Here is a 23,552-nt window from a genome sequence, read left to right as displayed (position 1 = left end):
GCCCCCGGTGGGACTGCAGCATGCAAGGGCGATCCAGCGATACCAGGGTGGTACCGCGGGTCTTTATTTAATTGCTCTTTTACAGCAGACTCTGGCAGCGAGCAGTCGGCGTCCCAGGGCCAGCACCCGGGCCCAGGACAGACCCTGCCATCCAGCTCAACCCCCCAGAGGGTACAACCCCACCGGGGGGGAGCTGGAGCCAGCCCTGCCCTGGTGCTCTGACCCTCCCCAGTGCCCGGACTGTCCCAGGAGGGATGTGGCCAGGCCCCGATGCAGCTCTGGGGGTCCGGGGCGGCCAGAAGCCCCAGGACCTCCGGTCACGCTGCAGCGACAGCTGGGAAGGGGGTCCGTGGGGCACCGTGACCCCACTCAGACAGTGCTCTCCTGGTAGCTATTGTCCTCCAGAAATGGCGTCAGCCTCTTCCCGGGGCTGGGTGCCTCTGGGGCCGCATCCTGCCCTGGGGCTGCAGCCCCCACAGGGTCCTCGTCGCTCTGCTCTCTGGCAAAGTGCACAAAGACCTGCAGGGAGGACAGGGTGAGGGGCAGCGCCGGCAGGACTCCAGCACCCGCACCCTTGTGCCCTGCATCCCCTGTCACCTGGTCGAGGGTGGTCTGGGACACGGAGTAGTCCTCAATGTGGCAGGGGCCACGGTGGGCTGCCAGAACGCTGAAGACGCTGGCCAGGGAGCCGGCGCGGGAGGGCAACTGGTACTGCAGCAGCCCCCTGTGCCGCTCCTTCAGCACGATGCCGGGGAAGCAGTGCTGCATCAGGCTCTCCACCGGCGCTGGCCCAGGGCCACCCACCCGCACCACCACCGTGTAGCCGTCCCCAAACCTGTGCGGGAGAGGGGGGCATCGCTGCAGGGACCAGCCACATCCCCATTCCCGCAGGGCGGCTGCCCCTCGCTGCCGGAGCCCTCCCCAAGCCCCCGGCCCTGTTACCTGTTCTTGAGGTGCTGGACGCTGCCCAGGCAGCGGAATCGGCCATTGACCATGATGGCCATCCTGGTGCACAGCGCCTCGCACTCCTCCATGCTGCCGGGGGGAGACGTGAGGCCCCAGATGGGACAGGGGCAGAAGGGTGCTCCCCTCTGGGGGTGCTGCAGACTCTGGGATGGGGGGCTCACCTGTGGGACGTGAGCACCACGGACCTGCCCTCCCGGATGACACTGAGGATGCAGTCCCACAGGAACCGCCGGGCTCGTGGGTCCATCCCTGTCGTGGGCTCATCCTGCAACAGCACCAGCCGCAGTGTCAGCCCAGGCAGGGGCCAGGTGCTGCTGTGGGACCCCCCCCCCACTGCCCCCACTCACCAGGAAGATGACGGGGGGGGAGCCAAGGAGTGCTATGGCCGTGGAGAGCTTGCGCTTGTTGCCCCCGCTGTACTTGCCCGCGGGCTGGTCTGCGTGCAGCCCCAGACCCAGCTTGGCGATGCCCCACTGAGCCACCTGCGAGAGATACAGAGGGGATGAGGATGGGGCTCCCCTGGGTTGGGGGGGACCGGGGTGCGGGCCCTACCCTGGGGGCCTCCTCCTCCGGGATGCCGCGCAAGCGGCTGTAAAACTCCAGGTGCTCCCGCCCCGTCAGCAGGTCCGTGATGGCGTCAAACTGGGGGCAGTAACCCATGTGCTGGTGGACGGACTGCAGGTCGGTGAGCACGCTGTGGGGATGGGGACACGGCTCAGCATGCGGTGGGGACAGGGACAGGCTCCAGGGACAGGGACAAGGCTGAGCACACTGCAGGAACAGGGACGAGCACACTGCAGGGATGAGGGCAAGAAGGAGCACGTGGTGGGGACGGGGATGACGGCACGTGAGCCGTGGGGACAAGGAGGGGGGAGCAGCGAGTTGGCTGCGGGGTCCCTCTGTCTCGCCCACCTGTGCCCTTTCAGCCAGGCCTCCCCCAGCGTCACCTCCGTGTCCCCTGTCAGCATCTTGAAGGTGGAAGTCTTCCCCGCGCCGTTCACCCCCAGGAGGCCGAAGCACTGCGGGGCACAGACCGGGGTTACTGGCAGCCCCGGCCCTGCCCATGGCACTGTCCGTCCGTCTGTCCGGCACTCACCTCCCCAGGGGGGATGGCCACGCACAGCCGGTCCACCGCCGGAGCCTTCCTGCGCCGGTACACCTGCATGGCAGAGCCGAGGCGGCGCTGGGTGCTCCCCACCCATCACCCACCAGTGGGACCGGGGGCTATGGGAGAGGCTGGAGCCCTGCAGCGAGGGACAGGGCAGGGTCCAGCCCCACGGCACGCACCTTGGTCAGGTCCTTCAGCAGCAGGAGGTGGCTGTGCGGGGGGGTGCTGCCCACCCTCGCCCGCTCCCTGGCCACGTCCCGGTCCTCCTCCCCCAGCGAGGGCAGCTGCAGAGCCCGCGGCCTGGGGGCAACACCAGCAGGGGCACTTCCAGGACTACCCATCCCACAGCTGCCCCATGGCTGCCCCACAGCTGCCCCACGGCCGGTCCTCACCCAAGCCGCAGGAAGAAGCGGTATTGCAGCAGGAGGGTGAAGAGGAAGAAGATGACACCCTCAACAGCCATGGCGAACATGTTCTTCCCTGCCACATCCCAGGACAGGGGAGACACGAAGCGCTTGTCCCCTGCGAGCAGCAAGAGGGGGTAGGAAGGGGGGGGATGCTGGGGAGGCCCCCACATTGGCCAGGCTTTGGGGAGGGGGAGCAGCCCTGACACCCCGGGACTCACCAAACCTCTCGAAGGCATCAGCCATCGCCTGGTTCTTCACCATGTCGATGAGGCCTCGGCCCAGGCAGAAGTGGGGGAAGACGAGAAAAACTTTCTTCAGGACACGGTTGATGTCATTGAGGTTCTGCCGGGGCGGCAAGGAGAGGGGTGGAGGAGCTGGCGCCAGCCCCGCAGGGATGGGACAGGGGTCTGGGGCAGCCCAGGGGCTCACCTGGTCCACAAAGAGCTCCAGCACGAAGGTGGCCACGCTGCCGTTGATGCCGATGAAGAGGTTGATGCACGTCAGGGCCACGTAGGCAGTGCTGGGGATGCTGAAGAGGAAGGAGGCCGGGTACATCAGAGGGGTGATGGACCAGCTGGAGAGGCAGAGAGGCAGGGGCTGGCCCGGGTGCACCTCCCATCAGGGGCCACTGCAGGGTGAGCCAGCACCCGCCCCCATCACCACGACCCCCCAAGCCAGGGCTGCCCCCAGCCCCGCTCAGAGCCCCCCATCCCCCCCCTTTCCCAGGGTGCAGCCCCAGGGGGGGCTGAACCCCGGCTGGGCTCCACCAGCCCTTCACCCGTAGAGCAGCAGCAGCAGGACCAGGGAGGGCAGGTTGGTGGAGGACACGTAGGACTTCTGCTGGAAGCAGAGGAAGATGAGGATGACCAGCAGCGCAGGGACCAGGTAGTTGCACTGCAGGCACGGAGAAGCCGGGGGGGGGGGCGTGTCATGAATGGCACCTGGCCCCCAGGAGCTGTATCCCATCCCTGTCCCCATCCCTGTCCCGCACCATGTCCCAGGTGAAGTTGCCCAGCCAGTAAGTGACGGGCTTCATCCCGCTGACGAACTGCAGGTGCTTGGCCTTGCTGACCCGCTCCTCAATGAGGAAGAGCACGAAGCTGGCCGGGACGAAGGACATGGCGAAGATCACACAGATGGAGACCAGCACGTCAACCGAGGTGGCCATCCTGTGTGGAGGGGAGGGCTCAGCCAGGGATGGGGATGGGCCCCATGGGCCCCCCGTCCCCAGCACTCACAGGGCGGCCTCCGAGAGCTGCTCCTTGGTGAGGTTGAGGGGATGGTTGGTGGCCGTGATGCCATAGACCGCAGGGTCGGTCCCGGCAGGCAGCCGGGCGCGCAGCAGCCCGTTGCTGGCCACGTTGACGAAGGAGACCATGGCGTGCCAGCCCTTGTTGTTGAACCAGACCTGTGGCCCAGGGGAGCCCAGCGGCTCAGAGCCCCCTCCCACCCCAGCACTGCTGCCGACTGTGCCTGCAGCACCCCTCTCCCCTCCAGCCCCAGCTGGGCTCTGTCCTTCTCGGGCTGCTCCAGCCCCGCATGGGTACCCGGGTGCCACGTCCCCCACTGCCTCCCAGCTCTCACCCCTGCAGGACCCCCAGCCCGGGGGCCAGGCGCACCTTGATGTTCCTGCGAGCGTCCAAGCCCTCAATGAAGCGGCTGAGGTTGCCCAGGAGCCGGTCCGAGGGGCTGCCCTGGGCACAGGAACACGGAGTGAGGAGCAGGCTGGGGCCAGAGCCCTCCCAGCGCTGGGATGCCGGAGACGAGCTGGGGGGGGTGGAGCCCCCGGCCGTACCGGGGTGATGTTGAACAGTGCCTGGAGCTCCAGTACCACCTCGTCCACCTCCGCTGCTGACGGCAGGGCCTGGGAGCTGCCGGCGCCCAGAGAAAAGCCGCCGTACCTGCAGGGAGAGATGGACACTTCCAAACCTGCCATCCCACGGAAACCCTCCCGGCCCCTCCACCCAGCCCTGGGCACCCCACTCGCCCAGACGCCACAGTGAGGGGCATGCGGTGACAGGCTGAGGTTGCCCAGATGAGGACTCTGCCCACGGATTGCTCAGGCTCTGCCTGACCCCGCAGGGGAGCTCCTGCCCCCCACACCCCATCGGTGCAAGACCCCAGCCCCTCCCCAGGCTCACCTCTGCTCGTTCACCCACTTCTTGTTCCTCAGCCTGAAAGAAATGGGGTAAGGGGGAGAAATACCCCCAAGGAGACATTACAGCAGCGCCTGCCCGCCCGGCCATGAGCCCCCCAGCACTTCCCCCTTACCCTGCGGTGCCCTCGCTGCCTCCAGCCCCAGCTGGGTTTGGTCCCCAGTGTCATTCCTGCTTCCAGCAAGGTGGCAGCTTGTCCCAAAGCCCTGCCCCGCAGTGTCCCTGCAGTGTCCCTGCAGTGAACCCAGCCCCAGCACTCACCCCCGGCGGATGATCTGGGGGTAGCTCTTCACCAGGTAGTCGGAAATGTTCCTGCCCGTCAGGTTCTGCAGGACGTCGCCCGTCCCCCTTTGCACCTGGGGGACGGCAGACGGGCTGGATGGACACACGGCCCTGCTGGCCTCTGGAGCATCGCCTGCACCCACACCCGGCAGCGCTGGTGCCCCGGGGCCGGCCCTGCTGCGGGCTGGGTGTTACCTGGGGTGGTGGGAGCCCCCCAGCCCCCTCGGGGCAGTCGGGCAGCATCCTGTGAGCCCCTGGCCCACTGCACCGGCAGGATGGGGATGGCTCGGTCAGGGTCCAGTTCCCACGCCGCAGCGCTTCCAGCAGGGCCGGGGGAGTTGGGGGGGCCGAGAAGCCGTCAGGGTGGGAAGCCGGTGGGCACGGCCCCGTCCTGGGCACCCAGCACCGCGAGGGGAGAGAGACCCCCGTTACCAGCCTGGTGTGAGCCAGAGGCATCGGGACCTGTCCCCACCTGCAGCTGCCATCGCCCCCCCCCGCTGCGGGGATGCTTGGGGGGGTCCCACGGCATCGCACCAGCTGGCAGGGTGCTCCTGGGGAATGGTGGGCACCGAGGGGGGGCCAAGCCCCAGCTGCCCCCTCCCAGCCCCCCGGGGCGCAGGCACTCACAGCTCCCCAACATCCTTCATGCACTTGGTGCCGAATCCGGGCTCGGCCAGGAGCGCGGCCAGGAGCCGAGCTGTGTCGGGGTCCCCCGGGGCATCGTTGCTGCCGGGAGATGCAGGAGTGAGCTGGCGGCAGTGGGGGACAGGGGACACGAGGGGACATGGTGACACACCTGAAGAAGGTGAACTGCTGCCCGTACATCCAGGGCTGGAGGCGCAGCGGCGGGTACTTCCCGAAGGGCGGCACGATGAGGCTGAAGAGCAGCGCGATGCAGACGAAGACGGCAGGCAGGACGATCTGCCAGGGCTGGGGATCAGCGCCAGCTCCGCACCCTCCTGCCCCATCCCCTCCCCACCATGGCCCCGGCCCTGGCCGTACCTGTGCGAAGAAGCCGCGCGTGCTGCGTCGGGCGTGGAGCATCCTCTTGATGAAGAGGGCACGGAGCTGCTGGCGGGTGAGCGCCCAGCCCCTCACCCTGCGGCTGGCCTGCCCGGCCGCCCCACGCAGCAGGTCCGTCTCCTGGGGCTCCTCCACTGCGAGGGCAGAGCCGGGTCTGGCTGCGGCCCCGGCAGCGAGGGGCAGGGGCTCATGCCAGGCGGTGCAACGGGGGGACGGGGGGCTGGCAGGGGTGTCCCCCCGCCCCAGGAGGAATGGGGGTGCTACATGCAGGGATGCAACAGGAGCCCCCCCAGTCCCCAGCTCCTACCTCGCCGGGCTCCTTGGGCTCAGCGTAAAGGAGAGGAAAGAGGGGTTACAGCCACGCCGGCGCCTGCCCATCCGGAGTTAACACCGACCCAGGGCAGAGCCGGCTCCCCAGACTATCGCAGCCCCCCAGACTCCCATGGCTGCCCCAACGCCAGCTCTGGAGCAGGAGCCTGGATGTGTCCCCACCCCAACTCCTGCACAGAGCCGGGCTCCCCCAAACCCACCAGTGTCCCCACTCCTCGCCCTGCCTGCTGCCTGCTCGCAGGGATGCGTGCCCGCAGGGATGCCTGCTTGGATGGATGCGTGCCCGGCTGGACACATGCCATGGCCCCAGCCCAGAGGGTGGAGGTGGGGGGCACCCAGTGGCAGGGGCTGAGCAGCTCAGGGGTCCCGGGTCCCAGCTCCCCCCTCCTTACCCAGCTCCCCATCAGCTGCTTCCGTGTTCCCCCCCTCACCAGGGGCTGCACCTCTCCCGGTGCCTGACAAAACAGGGGTGAGAGTGCCACGGTTGGACAGAGGCCCCAGCCTGTGACACCTCCCTGCACCCATGGGTGCTCCCAGTGGGGAATCCAGCCCTAGGAAGGGCGAGGGCCACACAGGGTGCTGGGGACACCTGCACCCCTCTGCTCTGTGCTGCTGAGCATCTCCCCCCGCCCCTCCTGCACCCCAGCACCCTGAAGCTCAGCTCCAGCCAGCACCGAGGGGCTTTACCTGCTGTGTCAGCATCCACCCCTGCATCCTGGGCCACCTTCAGAAAGATCTGAGGGCAAGATGGGGCTGGTGTTAAACATGGCCACCAGCACCCACAGCCCCAGTGAGGCAAATCCCCCAGGTCACGGGCACTCCCCGGCAGAGCTCCAGGGAGGGTGGGCACCCCAGGAACCACTGGCAGCCCCCCTGGCCGCGGCTCCTCTGGGTACCTCTTCCAGGGTGGTGTCGGAGATGCCGTAGCTGGAGATGCCCAGTTCCCCCAGGCGGGCATCCAGCTCACGGAAGAGGTCCGCAAAGGCCCCGTCCTTGGCCCCGCTGTAGGGCAGGACGAAGACCACCTCGTGCCCAATGTCCTCCATCAGCCGGGAGCCAGGGACCAGCTTCTGGATCAGCACCGACAGCTGAGCCACATCTGGGGGGATGGGGAGGGCTGGAAACCTGGGGCGGGAGCTGGCCATAGCTGGCATGTGCCCCACACCCTGGTCTGAGGGTCCCCAGGGGGTTTGAAGAGGACGGGAGGGCAGGGAGCCCCTTCTGCCCCACCAATGCAGGGGGGCCAGGACCCGGCAGCAGGGCAAAGCGTGGGGCTGAATGCGCCCACAAGCCCCTCGGCCAGTGGGGGATACGTGGGGAGCACCCGGGAGGTGATGCTGTGCTGAGGGCGCGGGGAGGGACGGGATCCTCACCCACGGTGCTGGCCTCGCTGCCCCGCTCGCTGCCCAGGCCCGTGTCACTGCTGTACTCCGAGTCACTGCTGTCCTGCAGGAAAGGGCGGCCAGAGCCTGGCACCCCGCAGCAGGAGCCAACCCCGAGCCTGGGGCTCAGCACCCTCCCATACCCAGCATGGAGGCACCAGCCACCCTTTCGGTTGATGCTCAGTGGGGCCAAGGGACCCACCTTTTTGGTGGTGCCAGGGACAGGGATGGTGCTGCTGCCTGTCCCGACCTGCTCCCGCTTCACCAGGGTGAGGTGGTAGCCGGTGCCCAGCCTGGCCTTGAGGAAGAGCGGGGACCCACAGCAGCAGAGCCGGCCCTGCGAGATGATGGCAGTACGGTCCCCCAGCAGCTCCGCCTCGTCCATGTAGTGGGTGGACAAGATGATGGTGCGGCCTGGGGGCAAGCAGCGGGCTGGACCCCCTCGCTGACTCCCCTTTGTGGGCATCTCCCCACCAGCATGTCTCCCTGCTTGCCCCACGGGCCCTGCTGTGGGTTCTCCACAGCTGGGGGGCAGAAGGGGGGTCCCCCCAGCCCTGACCTTTGCGGTACTTGAGCAGCAGCTCCCAAATGCTGCGGCGGGAGTAGGGGTCGACGCCGGCCGTGGGCTCGTCCAGGATGACCACCTGGGAGCCACCCACAAAGGCGATGGCCACGGAGAGCTTCCGCTGCATCCCGCCTATGGGGCAGCATGGACAGCATTGGGGCGGGGCAGGGCCATGGACCCCCACTCTGGTGCCAGTCCTGGTCCCCGCACGCACCCGAGAGGTTCCTGGTCTGCTCCCGGCGCTTGTGGGGCAGCCCCGTGTCCTGGATCAGCTGCTCCATCTCTGCCTTCACCCGCTCCTCCGACAGCCCCTTCAGCCGTCCGTAGAACCAGACGTGCTCCTCCACCGTCAGGCTGGGACAGGCAGGGGTGAGGTGGACAGCCCTGCCCGCACCAGCCCCCCCCGCACTGCTCCCCCCGCCCACCCTGCCCCTGCCTACATGTCGAAGAGCACGTTGTGCTGGGGACACATCCCCATGGTTTTGCGGATGCTGTCGATATCGGAGCGGATGTCCCAGCCCAGAATATAGGCGGTGCCAGAGGTGGGGGGCAGGAGACCAGTCAGGATGGACCTGGAGGTGGGACCAGTGGGAAAAGGGAGTCGTGGAGAGCAGGACCAGTGGGGCTCGGGGCCAGGGTGCCCCATCCTATGCAGGGTGCTCAGAGCCAGGTCAGGGCAGACGGGACAGGAATGTGGCAGCACCAGGAAAGAGCCAGGCTCAGCTCCCATCCCCACCACGGCCCCCCAGCTCACATGGTGGTGGTCTTGCCGGCCCCGTTGTGGCCCAGGAAGGAGGTGATCTGCCCCTCGTAGAAATCCAGGCTCAGCCCGTTGACAGCCACATGGCTGCTGCTGCGGTAAATCTTCACCAGGTTGCGGATGGAGACACCGGGCTGGAGCTGGGCAGGGGGCTCCTCCACCAGCACTGGAAGCCACCAGAGGGTCATGTCCTGGGCAGGACCCCCACCATGGCAGGCAGAGCACCTCGCTGAGGGGCAAAGCCCAGGCGGGAGGGCCCAAGCTCAGCTCCATGGCTGCCACCCCTCAGCCACGTGGCTCCAGGGTGGGCAGGGGCTCACCTTGGGGTGCAGTGAGGGGGCTAGTGGGGTATGGGGGGTGCCCAGCTGAAGACTGCTCTCCAAGCCAGTAGCTCTTCAGGAAGGGGAAATTCCAGGGCTTGGGGATCCCGTACTGACCTGTGGGAGATGGGGGCTGAGCGAAGCTGGGGCCAGGGGGGGCTGCTGGGGGTGGGGGGGGCCGTGCTCACCTGGGAAGACGCCCTCAAGGTACCAGGTGGCCAGGCCGTAGAGGCCAGCATCCAGCAGCAGCAGCCCCATGGCCATGGCAAAGTTGTAGGGGTCTCCTGGCACGGGGCTGGTGCTCAGGTTGTGCCACTGGATGCCCACCCCCTGCTCCTCGTAGAGGGAGAAGTACTCGCAGCCGAAGCCGAAGGCCACTGGTGACAGCAGGCTCTGGCAGTGGCAAGAACAGCAGCGTGGGGAGAAGGACCAGCCTTGGGGGGGTTCAGCCCCAAAGCCCCCCACCGACATGCTCAGGGCGCCTGAGGGGCATCAGGGAGGGGGCAGCCAGAGCCGCTCACCACGAGGACACGGAGTGGGAAGGTGATGTGGTCGCGCCAGGCGACGCACAGCACATAGGGCAGGTAGAGTGAGAAGTAGATGATGCCGCCGCAAGCCGAGGCAAGGTTAGCGCGGGGGAAGAAGGTGCTGATGAGGAAGCACTGGCTGATGGTGGCCACTGAGAAGGTGGCGAGGAAGAGGAAGATGACAGATGGGTTGCTGTAGGGCAGGATGTTTCCCAGCTGCGGATCAAGGTAGGTTGGAGCCTGCAGAGCCTCCCATGCCGGCTCCCAGCCCCGATGCTCCCCATGTCACCCATGCTCTCTCCTGTGCCCCGCAACCTGCCTTGAGGATGAGGACAAGGAGGGCAGAGCTGAGGAGGAAGGGGATGAAGCTGCTGAGGAACCAGCTGAGCCAGAGGATCCCGCTGCTCAGCCCCATGGTCTTCATGGTCTCCTTGAGACGCGTCTCCTTCTCGTGCACCACCCCCTTGATGATCATGGCCACTGAGTAGATCCAGGCCAGCGTCATGAAGAGGGGCAGTGAGCGGTTCAGCACCCTCAGGAACCTGGGGGAGATGGCACCAGCCCTTCCACCTCCAGCCTGGCACCCCCGAGGCCACTGCTCGGCAGGGGGTCACTCGAGGGTCCTGGGGAGCCAGGGCCACCCCCTGCTGCCCACTCACACATCATCCACGTAGCAGGGGTAGGGCATTTGCTGGATGTAGACCCCCGTCCGTGGGGCAGCCCCAGTCTGCACCCGCACCACCGCCTGCTCCACCAGGTCCTGCACGTAGATAAACCCTCCCCACACGTAGCGCAGGTCGCTGAAGGGGTCGGCTGCGGGGCCTGGGTCCCAAAACCTGGGGGCAGAGCATGGCGCTGGGAGGGGGGACCCCCCTGCTGCGGTCGCAGGATGCTCAGGGGCCATGGAGACCAAAGGGATGGGTGTCCCCAGACCTGTCCTTGATCTTGTTGGTCCTCGTGACGTCGTCGATGTCCATGCGGATCTTGTAGCGGACGTGGGGGGGCAGCGTGGGGGCCATGGCGTTGATGGGGGGCTGGAATACCACGGCTGCCCAGAACTGCTGTTCCTCCAGCAGCTCCAGGGCCCGGGCCACCAGCTGCTCCTCGGTGGCCACTGCCTCGATCTTGTCCAGGCGGACACACTGCAGGCAAGGCAGGCAGGGCTCAGCGGAGCTGGGGGAGCCAGCCCACCCAGGCAGCTGGGCCAGCACCCACCTCCATGAACTGCGACAGCGTGCTCATGACAGTGTCAACATCGACGTACACCTGGTGCCAGGTGAGCCCTGACCCCACCGCTGGCCCCGCCAGGAACCCGGCCAGCGCCGGCAGCTTCCAGGAGGTGCCGTTGAGGAACCCGTCCAGGAGCTGGGCTGTCCCTGGGGCCAGCAGCAGGTCCTGCGAAGCACCAGGGTACGGTGGGGTGATGCAGCAGCCCACCTCGCTCCCGGCTGCAGCCCAGCCTGCTCCCGGCAGGATGCACCCCCATCCCGCACCCCACCACGCTCCCGGATGGGGCTCACGCACCCGGAGGACCTGCATCTCCAGGCTGCCGTTGAAGAAGGTGTAGATGCGGGGTCCCAGGTCCTGCCAGGCACCCCCCACCTCCCCCAGCACCGCCAGCTCCCGGAAGGTCCGGTTCACCTGTGGGAGGCGGGGGGTGAGGCAGGGCCAGTGTGAGACCCCCCAACCCCCCGCAGCCCCCCACTCACCTCGGCCATGATGCTGTCGGGGCCGGGGCCGGGCGGCGCGTACAGGATCTTGCCGGTGAAGAGGGGCTTGATGCCCCGCCAGAAGATCTGCGAAAGGGCGCTGGACTCCAGGCTGCGGACCAGCTCTTGGCAGAAGGGACCTGGGCGGAGGCAGAGCCGAGCCCTCACCACCGGCCCCCCCGCCGCCTGGGGGGGCCGTGTCCAGCGAGCCCCCGCCCGCGTTCCCCCACGCAGCCCAGCCCGCTCACTGCCGGCGCTGCCCGTGGCCGTGGCTCTCTGCTCCGAGCTGTTGCGGTCCAGGAAGGCTTTGACATCGTTGTCCTCGTACCAGTTGAGGGAGGGGACCCTGAGCCCCCCGCCCTCGGGGTGCCCGCAGGCAATGCGTGACATTGCCGCGGAGGCGCCCGAGACGGAGGCGTTGGTGTTGGGGGCGGTCAGCGCCCGGAGCTCCCGCCGCAGCTCGGCAAGGCTGGTCATGGAGGAGACCTGCGGAGAGAGGGATGGGGAGCGGAGCTGCGGGGGACAGGGACACCCGGGGGCCCCGCGGGGAGCGAGGGTGGGGGGGCGCTTGCGTGGGGTGCTACCTCCTCCATCAGGGATGCTGCATCCCGCAGGAAGGTGCCCAAGGCTTCCACGGTGCCGGTGATGCCACCCGCCTCTGAGCTCAGCTGTTCCTACAAGGGGGGGGGCACGGGAAGGGGGTCACAGCCCCTCGGGGGGGGGGGGGACCAGGGGGGTCTCTGCCCCGGCGCCTTCCAGCACCCAGCGCGACCCAGCGCTTGGCCGGGCCGGGGGCTCACCGCCAGGAGCCGGGGGACATCGAGCTGGGAGAGGAAGGAGCCCTCCATGGCGCGGAGCTGGGGGCCGGGCAGGGCGCAGAGCCCTCGCTGCAGGCGCTGGGTGGAGGCGGCGTCACCCCCCGCCAGGAAGCCCCCCAGCTCCGAGGCGTTGCAGACCACGGCCTTCAGCGGGAGGCGGGTGCCCGCCAGGGAGAGCTGCCGGGAAAGGGCCGGTCACGCCGCAGCCCCCGGCGCCCCGGGCACCGGCAGCCGCGCCGACACTCACGATGCGGGGGCTGAGCCGAGCCCCCATCAGCTCGTCCACCAGCGCCGGCGGCAGAGACGTGTTGGTCCGCAGGAACCGCGAGAAGGTCTCGTCCTCCCTCAGGTAGCCCCTCACCGGCAGGGCTGGGGGGGGAGGGGGGGTTGGAACAGGGGTCAACCGGGGGGGTCTCGCTCCCCCGGCACCCCCTGTGCCCGGTGCTCACCCCTCTCCTGAGCCTCGCTCCCCCGGAGCTGGCGCAGGACAGGCAGGAGCCGGGCGAAGCTGCGGAGGAGCCGCTGCCCGTCGGCGCGGAGCAGGACCTGCCGGGCTTCGGCCAGCAAGCGGGAGAGGCTGCGGGGACGCGGGGTGGGTGGTGAGACCCCGGCCCCACTGCCCGGCTCTGCCCTGCAGCCCCCCGCCGCTCACATGGAGCCGTCGAAGTTTCCCACCACGCCGGGGGCCTCTCCCGGCGTGGGGTGCCGAAAGCAGGGGTTGTTCATGTTGCAGACGATGCCCTGGAGCCAGGGCAGGGTCCCGGCCGAGGGCAGGGCCTTGTTGGGGAAGTGGCCTGCGGAGAAGGAAAGACGGGTCTGGGGGGGGGCAGCACGGGACCCCCCCCGGGGCTCCACACACCCCTGAGCGGGGACATGCCAGCAAGCCCCCGGCTCATGTCCGCCTCCCAGGTTTCTCTTCCCCAGTGCCACCCAGGGTCATGCCGGGGCCCCGCAGGGCTCCCACACAAGAGGGGTCCCCGGCAGGCACGGGGGGGGGTGCCCCAGAGGGCACAGGACACTCACACTCATGCTGCTTGAAGGGTGGGTGGGATTGCCGCACCGAGATCAAGATGAAGAAGAGGAAGAGGGGCCACAGGAGCTCGATGGCCAGCTGGATCTGGGGGGAGACCCGTGGTTGGGGTGTTCCCATCAGCACCCAGTGCTCTGCCTGACCCCATGCAAGGAGCCAGCAGTTCTGGACACCCTCCCATCGCTCACCCGCTGCCGCCGGCGGTAGGTAAAGTTTTTCCAGAGCAGCAGCCCCAGCTGGGTGCCCACGGCCATGGCGGGGGGGTGTGGGCCCTGCACCCCGCTCGGCTCTGGCTGCAGGTGAGAGCGGGGGGGTCAGCGCCAGGCTGAGGGCAATGGTCGGGGCTCTTGCTTCCCTCTGGCTCAGGCCTTCTCGCACGCCGGGCAAAGCGCTGGGCACGGCTGAGCTCCCGGGGGGCAGCAGGAGTTGGCCCAACATTCCTGCAGCAAAGCTCCTTTCCGGAGCAAAGCCCTCAAATCTCATTATTTTCTAAAGCAAAAGCAGCAAAATAGGGCGCAAGCTCTGCAAGTCCCTCCAGGTCAGCATGGCCTTAGGAGCAGCCGGGCACCCCAGCAGCCCCAGCTACAGGAGCAGCTCTGAGCCCCGGGGAGGCCTGGGACCTGCCGTGACTCAGTTTCCCCGTGTGAGGGATGTGGCCGGGCCAGCAGTGAGGTCGGGTGTTTCTGGTGAGACCCTCAGCACCCACGACACCACTCTGGGAGGGGAAAGCACCTCGATGCCACCGGCTCGGGGCGTGAGCTCAGACACCCAGGTCCCACGGGTGCCCCCCCCAGCCGTGCTGAGGCCCCAGCGGCTCCAGCCCCGTCCCTTCCCCAGCCCCGACCCAGCGACCCCCCCGCGCCGTGCCCAGCCAACTCCTGGGACTTCACCCACCTCCCGACCGGGGCCGGCGGGTCGGCAGCCCCCAGCACCGGGCAGCAGAGCGGCAGCCTCCCCTTCCCGCTCGGGCCGGCTTCGCGCCGAGCCCTGGCAGGTAGAGGCGGCACGACCGAACTCGCAGCTTCCCGCCCGGCGAACACCCACGCCCCGGGAAAGCCCAGCTCCGGAGCTGCCCCCCGCTGCCCGTTCACCGCCCCGGGGGCCCCGGAGCCGCGGACTCACCCGCCCGCCGTCTCGCCTCCCGCGACCTTGCGTCTCCGCCACCCCCGGCCGGGGCTCGGGCAGGAGCAGGGCAGGCAGGAGGAGGGCAGGCAGGAGGAGGGCAGGCAGGAGGTCCTGCCCGCTGCCGGCTCTGCCCGTGCTCGGGGCTAAGCCGGGTCCCCGGGCGCAGCGGGGATAAGCGGGCACAAGCCAGCGGGATTAGGATCCCGGCTGGGAAATCCGGCTAATCGTCCTGCGGGGCCGGACACGAGTGGCACCGGAGCGGGGTCCTGGGGGAGGATTCCTCCGAGGGGGCACCGGGGCTCGGGGAGAGCTGTGCCACCCACCCCCGCAGCAGCGGGAGCGAGGGGGGGACCCATGAGCGCCCCGGCCCTGGGAGGCGGCTGCCAGGGTGGGGGTGACACCGGCCGAGCTGGGGGCAGAGGCGGCTGGTGCCGGGACCGGGGGATGCTGCGGGGCCGGGAGGAGCCTCAGCCCTGCCGGGGGCAGCGGCTCTTTTTGGGACAAAACAAACACAAAACACCGGGATCCTCCAGAAGGGGACTCGCGTGGGAATGTGCTCACTCACCCCACGGAGGACAAACACGCCCCGTCGCTGCAGCCGGGAGCACGGCGGCTCCCGACCCCGGCACCCCCCGATCCCGCCGCACCGAGCCCCGCGCTAGGCGGGATGCGGAGCCACGGGGAGGCGGACGGACCGGGGGGGTGTGGGGACGGCTGGGTGTGTGTGTGTGGGGGAAACGGGACACGGGCAGTCCGGGGGGGGGAGGGGAGATGCTGACAGCCCCGGGGGGACGCCGCGGAGCCGAAGCCCGGCCAAGGTTAGCAGCCGGCGGCACAGCAACCCCCCGCCAGCCGCAGCCCCCGGCCCGGGACCCCCGTTACCTGCTCACGCCGCCACCGCGCGGCCCCTTTAAGAGCCCCCGCGAGCTCTGCCGGGCGGCTCCGCCGAGCTCGCGCGCAGGCCCCGCCCTCCCCGCGCTACAAAGGAGCCGCGGGCGTGACGTCACGGGGAGAGGATCTTAAAGGGGCCCGTGCGGCGGCGGGGGGGGGGTTGTTACGGCGTGCGAGGGGCAGGAACCCGTCCCCGTCCCGTCCCCCGCCTCTGCCCTTGCCCTTCCCCTGCCGCGGCACTGCCACGCCCTCCTGCCACGCCCGTGTCCCACCCACGCCGCGCCCCACCCCGCCCTTGGGAGCCCCACCAGGCACACACCCCCCCGCCACGGGCGCTGCAGCCCGGCCTGGGGTGGGCTGAGACCCCGCGGGGGACACACACACACACGGGACAGGCCCACCCGCTGCCCGTGGTCGCCCACGGGGGGCAGGGAGAGCTCCCACCCTGTGCCTCCCCCCGCCGGGCTCCCGAGGGACCGACCCTTCCCCACCAGTTCCCGAGCGCCCCCCCCCCCCGCCCCCCCCGGGGGCTGCGGCAGCCTCAAGGCGGGGGGGACCGGGGTGGCGTTGGGGTGCTGGGTGGCAGCGATGGCCCCGGGGAAGGTCCCGAGGGCAGAGACTGCTGAGTCACGCCATGGCGGGCAGCGCAGCCGGCAGCACCGCGCTGGCACCGGTGAACCTCGGCAGGTCGATGCTGCGGGAGGCGGCGCAGGCAGGGCCCCCCCGGGACCGAAGCTGAGCTGCTCTTGTTGCAGCAGGGGGTAACGCCCGGCTTGGCCGCTGCGGCCTGAGTGGTGGGAGCACAGCTCTCCGAAACGCGGCGTTTCACCCCAAAAGGTGGATCCCTGCCCGGCCAGGAGCCCAGGGCCACTGCTGGGACACGACCAGGTTTGGGTCCTGCAGGTCCCTCGGCCGCGCTCAGGGCAGTGCTGAGCCCCGGGAGCCACCGGCACCGGCAGGATCCAGCTGCCCTGCGTGTAGCCACAGCGCCCGGCTCTGCTTCGCACCCCGGCGTGGGATGGCACGGCACAGCATGTCCTTCGGGAAGCTTTTTATTGCCCACGCTCAGGACCAGCACATGGTGGCACCATTAACCCACAGCCAGTCCCCAGCTCCCACTCAGCCCCCCCGGCTCCGCAGGGACATGTGGTGGCTCGGCCCCATGGAGCGCAGCCTCCCACCCCCCGGCCCCAGCGCTCTGGGGTCTTGCCCAGGTCTGTGGCAGCTCCCAACCCACCCAGGCATGGGGGGACTAGGCCTGAGTGCTGACACAAGGAGCCCGCACCAGAAACCATCTCCTGCTTAAGTAAGAAGGTTGCTTTTTTTTTTTTTTAAAAAAAAAAGGCTTCAAATATAAGAGCATCTGCATTAAAAGCCCCACATGAGGCAAAGCAGCGGACAGGCACAGCGAGGGGCTGCGCCATGCCCCAGCACCCGCGGCCCCGCACGCTGCCCCGGCAGCTGCCTGTGCTCGGGCATCGCCCTGCGGTGCAGGATGTGGCCGTCGGAGTCAGCCTTGGCTCCAGCCTGCCAGGCGATCGGGTTACTGCAGCTTTCGGAGCTGCAGCCGGGCGTGCCGGCTCCCAACCCAGCGCTGCGGCTGTGACCGCGGCCGCGGAAATTTGGTCCCTACAAGTTCTGCAAAAAAGGCATTTCCAGCTTCACTTTGAGAGATTGCACAAGAGTGCAAGACTGCTGGCGAGAAACGCAGGCACATACATGCTCACACACACTCGCACAGTCCCCCTCCCTGGGCCAAGGCCCTGCAGCTCCCTGCGGCGTCTCTCCCGGCCACGCTCCCACCGCATCCCGCCGACCCGAGCCCCTCTCCTCCGTGGGGCTGAGCCAGGTCCTGCCACCAGCACAGGGACAGAGAAGCGACACCGGGGGCAGCACGGGTGGCTGCCCCCCCTCCCCCCCCTTGCCGAGGGATCCGGGTGCTGCCGCGGCAGAGCGTCGCAGGGGCGGCGCGGCGTGAACACGTCTTCTCGGCTGCGTGAGAGGAGACACCGTCCGCTCCTCGGCGCTGGAGCATCAGCCACCTTCCCACTGCAAAGGCCAGGGCTGCGCTGGGGCCTGGGGACGCCCGCGGGCTGTGGGAACCGGCTGGTCTCTTCTCTAGAAATGGGTTCTTTATTTCCTTGTTCAGAAAAATAGATTCATTTCAAAATAAAAAAAGAGAGTTTAAAAAGAGGGAATGATGAAAGTAGAGGCTGGAATGTTGCTGGCAGTGGGGTCTGTACACGAGATGGTGTGAGATGGGGCTGGGCAACGTCCCGCTCAGTAGCTCTCCTCCTCCTCGCGGTAGTACTGGTACATGGGGGGGTCCCCGCTCTGGTCGCAGGCGGTGTTGGCCACCTCGCCCTGGCTGCCCTGCGGGCAGTACTTGGGGTCGTAGATCTGGCGGCCCAAGCCGAAGACCTGGCCGCTCTGGTTGGCGCCCTGGTTGGAGCCCATCTGCAGCGACATGGAGGAGTTGTCGCACTTCTCCGTCCCCATCTTGGCGTCGTAGATGTGTCTCCTGGTGCCCGGAGCCGTCATGCCCACCTGGAAGGACAGGACGGAGCAGGGCTCGGATAGGGTCCCCCCCACCGTCTCTCCCTACCACGGCTGCGGTGACTCACCTGGCTGGCACACTTGTTGGTGCCCATCTGGAGGCTGATGGTGGAGTGGTCCATGGGCGGCAGGATCTGGTTCTTGGGGTCGTAGAGGTGTCTCCTGGTGCCATAGGCCGTCATGCCGGACTGGCTGGCGCACTTGTTCGTGCCCATCTGACAAGGGGGTCCGGTGAGGACCGAGTGCTGTCCCATGTGTGCCCCTTCTCCCTCCCCGCCCCCCCCGCCCCAGCCCGGGAGGCACAGCCAGCACTCCCTGACCCAGCACAGGCGCAGCCTCTCCAGGCTCCCGGCCATCGAGTGCCAGACACGGGGCCGAGATGGTCCCACATCCCGAGGACACTGGGGCATCTTGAGCCTTGGGTCCCCCCCAGCTGTGCTTGGAGCCGTGACGGTGGGTGCTGAGGGTTTGATAAAACTGGGGCCCCCTCACCCGGCACCCCAGCCCTCGGGAGCACGCACGGGGCCAGCTCACCTGCAGCCCGATCACGCACTGCCCAGCCTTCATCTTAGCCTCGTCAAAGTTCCTCTGCTGCTTCTCCGAGTACTTCACACCGATGTCCACGCCGCTCTGCATCCCCTTCGTCTTGGCCTGCCGGGGAAGGGCGGTGAGGAAGGACGGGGGTCCCAGACCTCCCACTCTCTCCCTCGGCAGCAGGGAGCCGCGGGGGCCCACAGGCACCACCCCAAGCCGGGGGTCTGCCCAGCCGGTCCCCCATGGGGCTGTGCCCCCTCCCAAGCAGCCACAGCATCTCCCAGTGCTTGTCCCCAGGTGCTCACCATGCCCGCCAGCGCCAGCAGCGACACCTGCACCTGTGTCATGTTCCCACTCTCAAAGAGGTCATTGGCTTCAAAGAGGTCCACGGGGTTCATGCCGTAGCTGGCCATGGCCTTGATGAAGTTGGAGAGGTTCTCGAGCTGGGGGCAGGGGGAGAGGGGTGAGACCCCAGTGGGCAGCAGCGAAAGGGCCGGGATGGAGCCGGGGCTCTGCGGCGGCCGGGTCACAGGCAGGGCTGCCTGCGCCTACCTGGTGCCAGTTCTGAGCCGAGCGGTTGATCTTCCTCACCGAGTTGGGCTGCAGCCTGTTCATGAGCCTGGAGGGAGGCAGGGGGAGCGGGAGCTGCGGCTGGGCAGAGACCCTGGGGCGGCAGCGGGGCACGGGCCCCTTTTGGGAAGGTCCAGCCCAGGTCTCCCCCACAAGTGTGAGGTGATTCCCCCCCCGCCAGGTCCCTGCTGGTCCCCAGGGCTCCCCCCAGACATGGGCACTTTGGGGGTGACTCCGGCCAAGCAGCACTGCAGAGAAAACACCTGGCTACCATCAGCTGGTGGATCCCACAGGCGCGGGCATGGCCAGATCCATCCCGCCCTTCCCACCCCAAGGGCTGGCAGGGGTTCCCCGGAGGGCAGGTCTCCTGCATCCCCATCCGAACAGAGCGGGGGCCGAGGGGCATCACCGGGCAAGCACCGCAGGACTCACTCGCAGAGGATCACCCCATCCTTCAGCCCCTTCTGGAAATCGGGCCCGATCTGCTGCCCCGTGACGCTCTCGATCCATGTCCGCAGCTCGGCCTCCTTCTGCGGGTCGTACTTCTGGGCAAGCTGGGAGGGGACAGGGAGGGGGCAGCTCAGGCATGGCTCCGGCACGCACCCCAAACCCCAGCAGGGGATGGCTCCCCCCACCAGGCATAGGCTCGCAGCAAGGTCTGGGGACAGCAGCCCTGTCCTGAGCACCAGCCCCGGGCAGCCTTGGGGACGCTGGCAGTGCCAGGCTGGTCCCCAGCCTCTGCAGGGCGGTGGAGCGCACCCCACCGCCCGGCTGCCCCCAGCCCCAGAGAGCTGGGGGGCCAGGTGGGCACAGTGGGATGTTTGTTCAGCCACGTGCACCGGAACCCCCTCGGCGGTGGCAGGTGGCAAGAGCCACGGCCGGGAGTAAAGCCACAGTGTGACCCCATCGCAGGGGAGGACATCCCCCGCCACCTCCAGCCTCCTGTATCCCTGTCCGTTGGCTGGTTTTAGCCCGTCTATACGTACAATCTGCCCCTGCCTGTGCCCCTGCCCGCTCCCCTGCCTGTGCCCTGTGCATGGGAATGGGGACGGGAGCAGAGGCACGATGCTGCCATCAGATACCGGCATTGGCATGGCCGGATCCGGCGCAAGCCTGCAGAGCACGATGCCCCTCACACACCGCAGCTTCTGAACCTTTCCAGGAGGATGAGGAGGAACTGCCTGCGGGGGCCAGGAGAATCCCCTCCACGAGGGCCCATTCCTCCCTCTTTCATGGGGAAATCTGTCCCGTTCCCGCAGGAACCTGGCTCCAAGCCCCAGGGGTCCCCGGCTGCACAATGCTCTCCCCTCCAGCAGGGCCGAAAGCACCGCTGCAGATTCCTCGGTCACCGCAGATTCCTTGGTCACCGCGGCTATGCCAGGAATGCGGATGCCTCCTCCCAAATGGAGACCAGCTGCCCAGGCCGGCAGCATCATCGCCTCGGCCCTGGCCCATGAGGGAAGGAAAAGGCACCCCGGCAGGAAGGAGGGGGCTGCGTGGGAAGAGCCTGGGAGCCCCCAGTGCCATCGTTGCCCTAGCCCAGCCCCTCCTGTGCTCAGCCAGCGGCCACCGACCTCTCGCCCATCCCGTCCTCTCCTGGTCCTGGCATGCACCGGGGCTGTGAGTCCCCAGGGATCCCGGCCACGGGGAGACCCCCGGATGGGCACAGTCCAGCCCCGCTGCCCGGTGGGGAGACACCAGCTGTGCCCATGGGCTGCGCTGACCTGCGGCCCCACAGCCCCGGCTCCAAAAGGGAAGCTCGACTGGCATGGGATGCAGGGACAGTCCGGCCGAGTCGAGTCACGCTCACGACACCACGCACATCCTGGCCGGGGAATCCCCCTGTCCTACCAGCTGATTTTCTGGTGCGTGGGCAGCCAGTGCCAGTTCCTGCTTCCACCCCACAGCCAGCGTGGGGCTTTCTCAGGGCACAGGAGGGGGCAGAGGGGACCAGCCCCAGAGCAGATCCCACCACAGCCCAGTCTGCAAGGGCTGCAGAGGGTGCCACGGGTTTAACTGGTTCCCAGTCGGTGATGTCAGCCTCCAGTAGACACACTGGGGCAGTTAAACTGGCTTAAGTCTTGCTGAATCAAGCTGAAGCGCTCGAGAGCACGCAGCGACGAGGCTCCAGCGCGCGTCCACCCGCTCAGCGCTGGTGCAGCCCAGCCCAGATGCAAGCAGGGGCCCGTCTTCGCTCGGTGATGCAATGCAAATCCCCTGCGAGGCTGGGCAAGGAGAGCCCGCCCCAGCCACGGTCGCCACATGCCCACAGCCACGCGTGGCCAAGCCCCGGCACCAGCGCAAGCAACACCCAGGGCCCCTTCTCCCGCCTGTCCCAGCCCTGTCTGGGCAGCTCCCACGTCCCTGGGCAGGGCGCAACCATGTGGGGCCACTGGCCGACTGCCCCGGGGCCGGGGGTGACCACAGCTCAACCTCTGCTCGCCCGGGGCGAGGCACAGCCCAGCACCGCGGCTGCTGCCTGTGCCACTGCCCGGAGTGGCAGCAGTCCCCAGAACCCAGCCCCAACCGCAGCCCCGGGCTTCGCAGGGAGCACGGCCAAGGGAAGGGGCTGCTGCATCCCCCCGCTCCCCTCAGCCCAGCAGCACCCCTGTGCCCGCGGTGCCAGAGCCCCCCGCCGCAGCGGCAGAGCCCCCTGCAAGGAGCACGGCGAAGGCAGGGATGGCGGCACCTGGAGCCATGGGGTGCACCCAGGCATCCAGCGCTGCTCGCCAGCACCCCAGCCCCCTCCTCAGCGTTTTGGTCGAGGGGAGATTTCACCTGCCTGGGCAGGAGGGTGCTGGCAGGGAGGGCGCTGGCAGGGAGGGCAGCTGCCTGCACCCTGCGGCGCCTTGGCTCTTCCTCAGGGTGTAAACAACCTGGCTGGAGGCACTGGTTCCCCTTTCCCCTTCTGGCCCCCCGTGGCGCCTTGGTGGCAGCTCTGCGGGAGAGCGGCTCAGGCGTGCGAGGCCTGGGTGGCCGAGGGTGCCCCGGGTGCACCCAGCCGGGGGGGTCCCAGGCTCTGAGGGGCAGGTGTGGGTTGGGGGCTGCTTCTGCCCGCACCCTGCCAGGGCCACCAGCCCCGTCCCCACTGAGGGCTGTGGGGACACTGGCTGGGTCTGAGCATCCTGCCAGGGGACACAGAGCTGCGGGGAAGCAGAAGCAGAGAAGCTGCGGGGAGCAGTGGCAAAAGGTGTTGGAGCCATGGGGGGCCAGGGCCATCGCCCCCAGCCCTGGGTGCGGACAGGAATGGTACCCCAGGGTTTGCTGGGAGTGGGGGGTGACAGCAGCCACTGCACGGGCCTGGACGGGGGTGGGTGAGGCAGCCGGTCCCTGGGACCCCTCCCAGTCCCGGTCCCCTGGAGACACCTCCCCGGGACCCCGCAGGCAGGGCCAGGGCACCCCAGGACCGGGAGCCCAGCCCCAGCACCCCTCGTCCCTCAGAGCCCCCAGCGCACCAGGACCTCCAGCTCCCCGTCCTCTCGGGACCTCCCCGCTCTCCGCCCCCGGTAGCACCGGGCCCCCTCCGACTCCAGATGCCCGGGGCACACCGGCACCCCGCGGCTCTCCAGGACCCCAGGACGCAACCGGGACCCACCAGCGGCACCGGAAGCCCGGCTCTCCAGGGCCCCCAGGAGCACCGGGAGCCGCAGCGCCCGGTGGCCCCGGTACCCCCCGTCCCCCGACTCGCCCCCGCCCGGTAGCCCCGGACCCCCCGTCCCCTGCAGCGGCTCACCCGGTTCTTAACCTCGGCGGAGAGGCCGTAGGACGGGCCCTTGTTGAACTGGGAGCTGCTCATGGCGGGACGCGGAGCGCGGGGCGCGGGGCCGGTACCGGAGCGGGGAGCGGAGCGGGGCGGGGGCGGGCCCAGCCCCCCCGCGCTGATTGGACGGGGCCGAAATGCCCAAATAAGGGCAGGAGCGGCCGGATCGCGGAGGGGGTGGGGGGTCTTGCACCCCGACACCGGCACCCGGGGGGAACCGGGAGGAACCGGGGGGAACCGGGAGAACCGGGAGCCCGCGGGGGCCGGGGCTGGAGCCGGAGCCGTCCCGGGCACGCGTGGGCACAGCCTGGCACGCGGGCACACGCACACATCTATAGACGGGCACACGCGTGTGCATCGCCCCACACACGTGCATACACAGATATGCGCACCATGACCCACGGGCACATGCCTGGACGGACACACACGCACGCATCCCCCGACCCACGGGCACTCCCCTGCACACGCACGCTCACACACGCGCGCGCACCTGTCTGCTCGCACCCACGGCCACGCGCACACACAGGGCACACGTACGCGCACCCCCCTCCCGCATACACCCCCCCAGAACATTCCCCCCCACGCACATCCCACCCCACGCCCTCGTCCCGCTCCCCGCCCCCCGGGAGTCCCGGCTCCAGGTCCGGGTCCCGGCCCGGCCGCTCCCCGCCCTGCGGCCGGCAGATGGCCCACGAGAGGCGGCCCCGGCCCGGCCGGCCCCGCGGAGGGGTCC

The 23,552-nt window shown here is 68.9% G+C and overlaps 2 protein-coding genes across 4 annotated transcripts; both read right to left on the bottom strand.

Annotated features, from left to right (window-relative positions):
* Window positions 1-66: 66 nt before the first annotated feature.
* ABCA7 (ATP binding cassette subfamily A member 7) lies at window positions 67-15,471 on the bottom strand. 3 transcript variants are annotated; one of them, XM_054805923.1, is made up of 51 exons: window positions 15,391-15,471; window positions 13,572-13,676; window positions 13,377-13,470; window positions 13,006-13,147; window positions 12,803-12,930; window positions 12,601-12,722; window positions 12,336-12,530; window positions 12,120-12,209; window positions 11,784-12,021; window positions 11,536-11,675; window positions 11,351-11,467; window positions 11,042-11,221; window positions 10,760-10,968; window positions 10,486-10,662; window positions 10,146-10,368; window positions 9,821-10,042; window positions 9,488-9,692; window positions 9,300-9,416; window positions 8,974-9,145; window positions 8,660-8,791; window positions 8,434-8,573; window positions 8,214-8,351; window positions 7,857-8,068; window positions 7,646-7,718; window positions 7,169-7,371; window positions 6,960-7,008; window positions 6,665-6,727; window positions 6,250-6,267; window positions 5,922-6,076; window positions 5,716-5,840; window positions 5,547-5,645; window positions 5,115-5,310; window positions 4,899-4,993; window positions 4,623-4,655; window positions 4,277-4,382; window positions 4,101-4,175; window positions 3,720-3,889; window positions 3,473-3,650; window positions 3,260-3,375; window positions 2,911-3,055; window positions 2,700-2,823; window positions 2,467-2,596; window positions 2,254-2,374; window positions 2,063-2,125; window positions 1,879-1,985; window positions 1,519-1,660; window positions 1,314-1,448; window positions 1,128-1,231; window positions 943-1,035; window positions 598-835; window positions 67-519 (listed from the first exon to the last, which is right to left on the bottom strand). In XM_054805923.1, exons 2-51 carry the CDS (start codon window positions 13,635-13,637, stop codon window positions 370-372), a joined length of 6,765 nt encoding a protein of 2,254 aa, XP_054661898.1. In that variant the 5' UTR covers window positions 13,638-13,676; window positions 15,391-15,471; the 3' UTR covers window positions 67-369. The 3 variants fall into 3 exon arrangements, with proteins under 3 accessions (XP_054661898.1, XP_054661897.1, XP_054661899.1); XM_054805922.1 differs by lacking the exon at window positions 15,391-15,471 and adding an exon at window positions 14,506-14,548; XM_054805924.1 differs by lacking the exon at window positions 15,391-15,471 and adding an exon at window positions 14,506-14,548 and having other exon boundaries at window positions 2,911-3,010.
* A 2,047-nt stretch (window positions 15,472-17,518) lies between these two features.
* On the bottom strand, window positions 17,519-22,918 carry CNN2 (calponin 2). Its single transcript, XM_054805930.1, has 7 exons — window positions 22,793-22,918; window positions 19,492-19,613; window positions 19,042-19,108; window positions 18,795-18,932; window positions 18,490-18,606; window positions 18,024-18,170; window positions 17,519-17,946 (listed from the first exon to the last, which is right to left on the bottom strand). Exons 1-7 carry the CDS (start codon window positions 22,853-22,855, stop codon window positions 17,680-17,682), a joined length of 921 nt encoding a protein of 306 aa, XP_054661905.1. The 5' UTR covers window positions 22,856-22,918; the 3' UTR covers window positions 17,519-17,679.
* Between the last annotated feature and the right edge of the window lie 634 nt (window positions 22,919-23,552).

Source organism: Grus americana, chromosome 28 (assembly GCF_028858705.1).
Source record: "Grus americana isolate bGruAme1 chromosome 28, bGruAme1.mat, whole genome shotgun sequence".
Lineage (NCBI taxonomy): Eukaryota > Metazoa > Chordata > Aves > Gruiformes > Gruidae > Grus > Grus americana.
The sequence above is the reverse complement of the archived record's forward strand: the minus strand, read 5'-3'. Positions and strand labels throughout refer to the sequence as shown.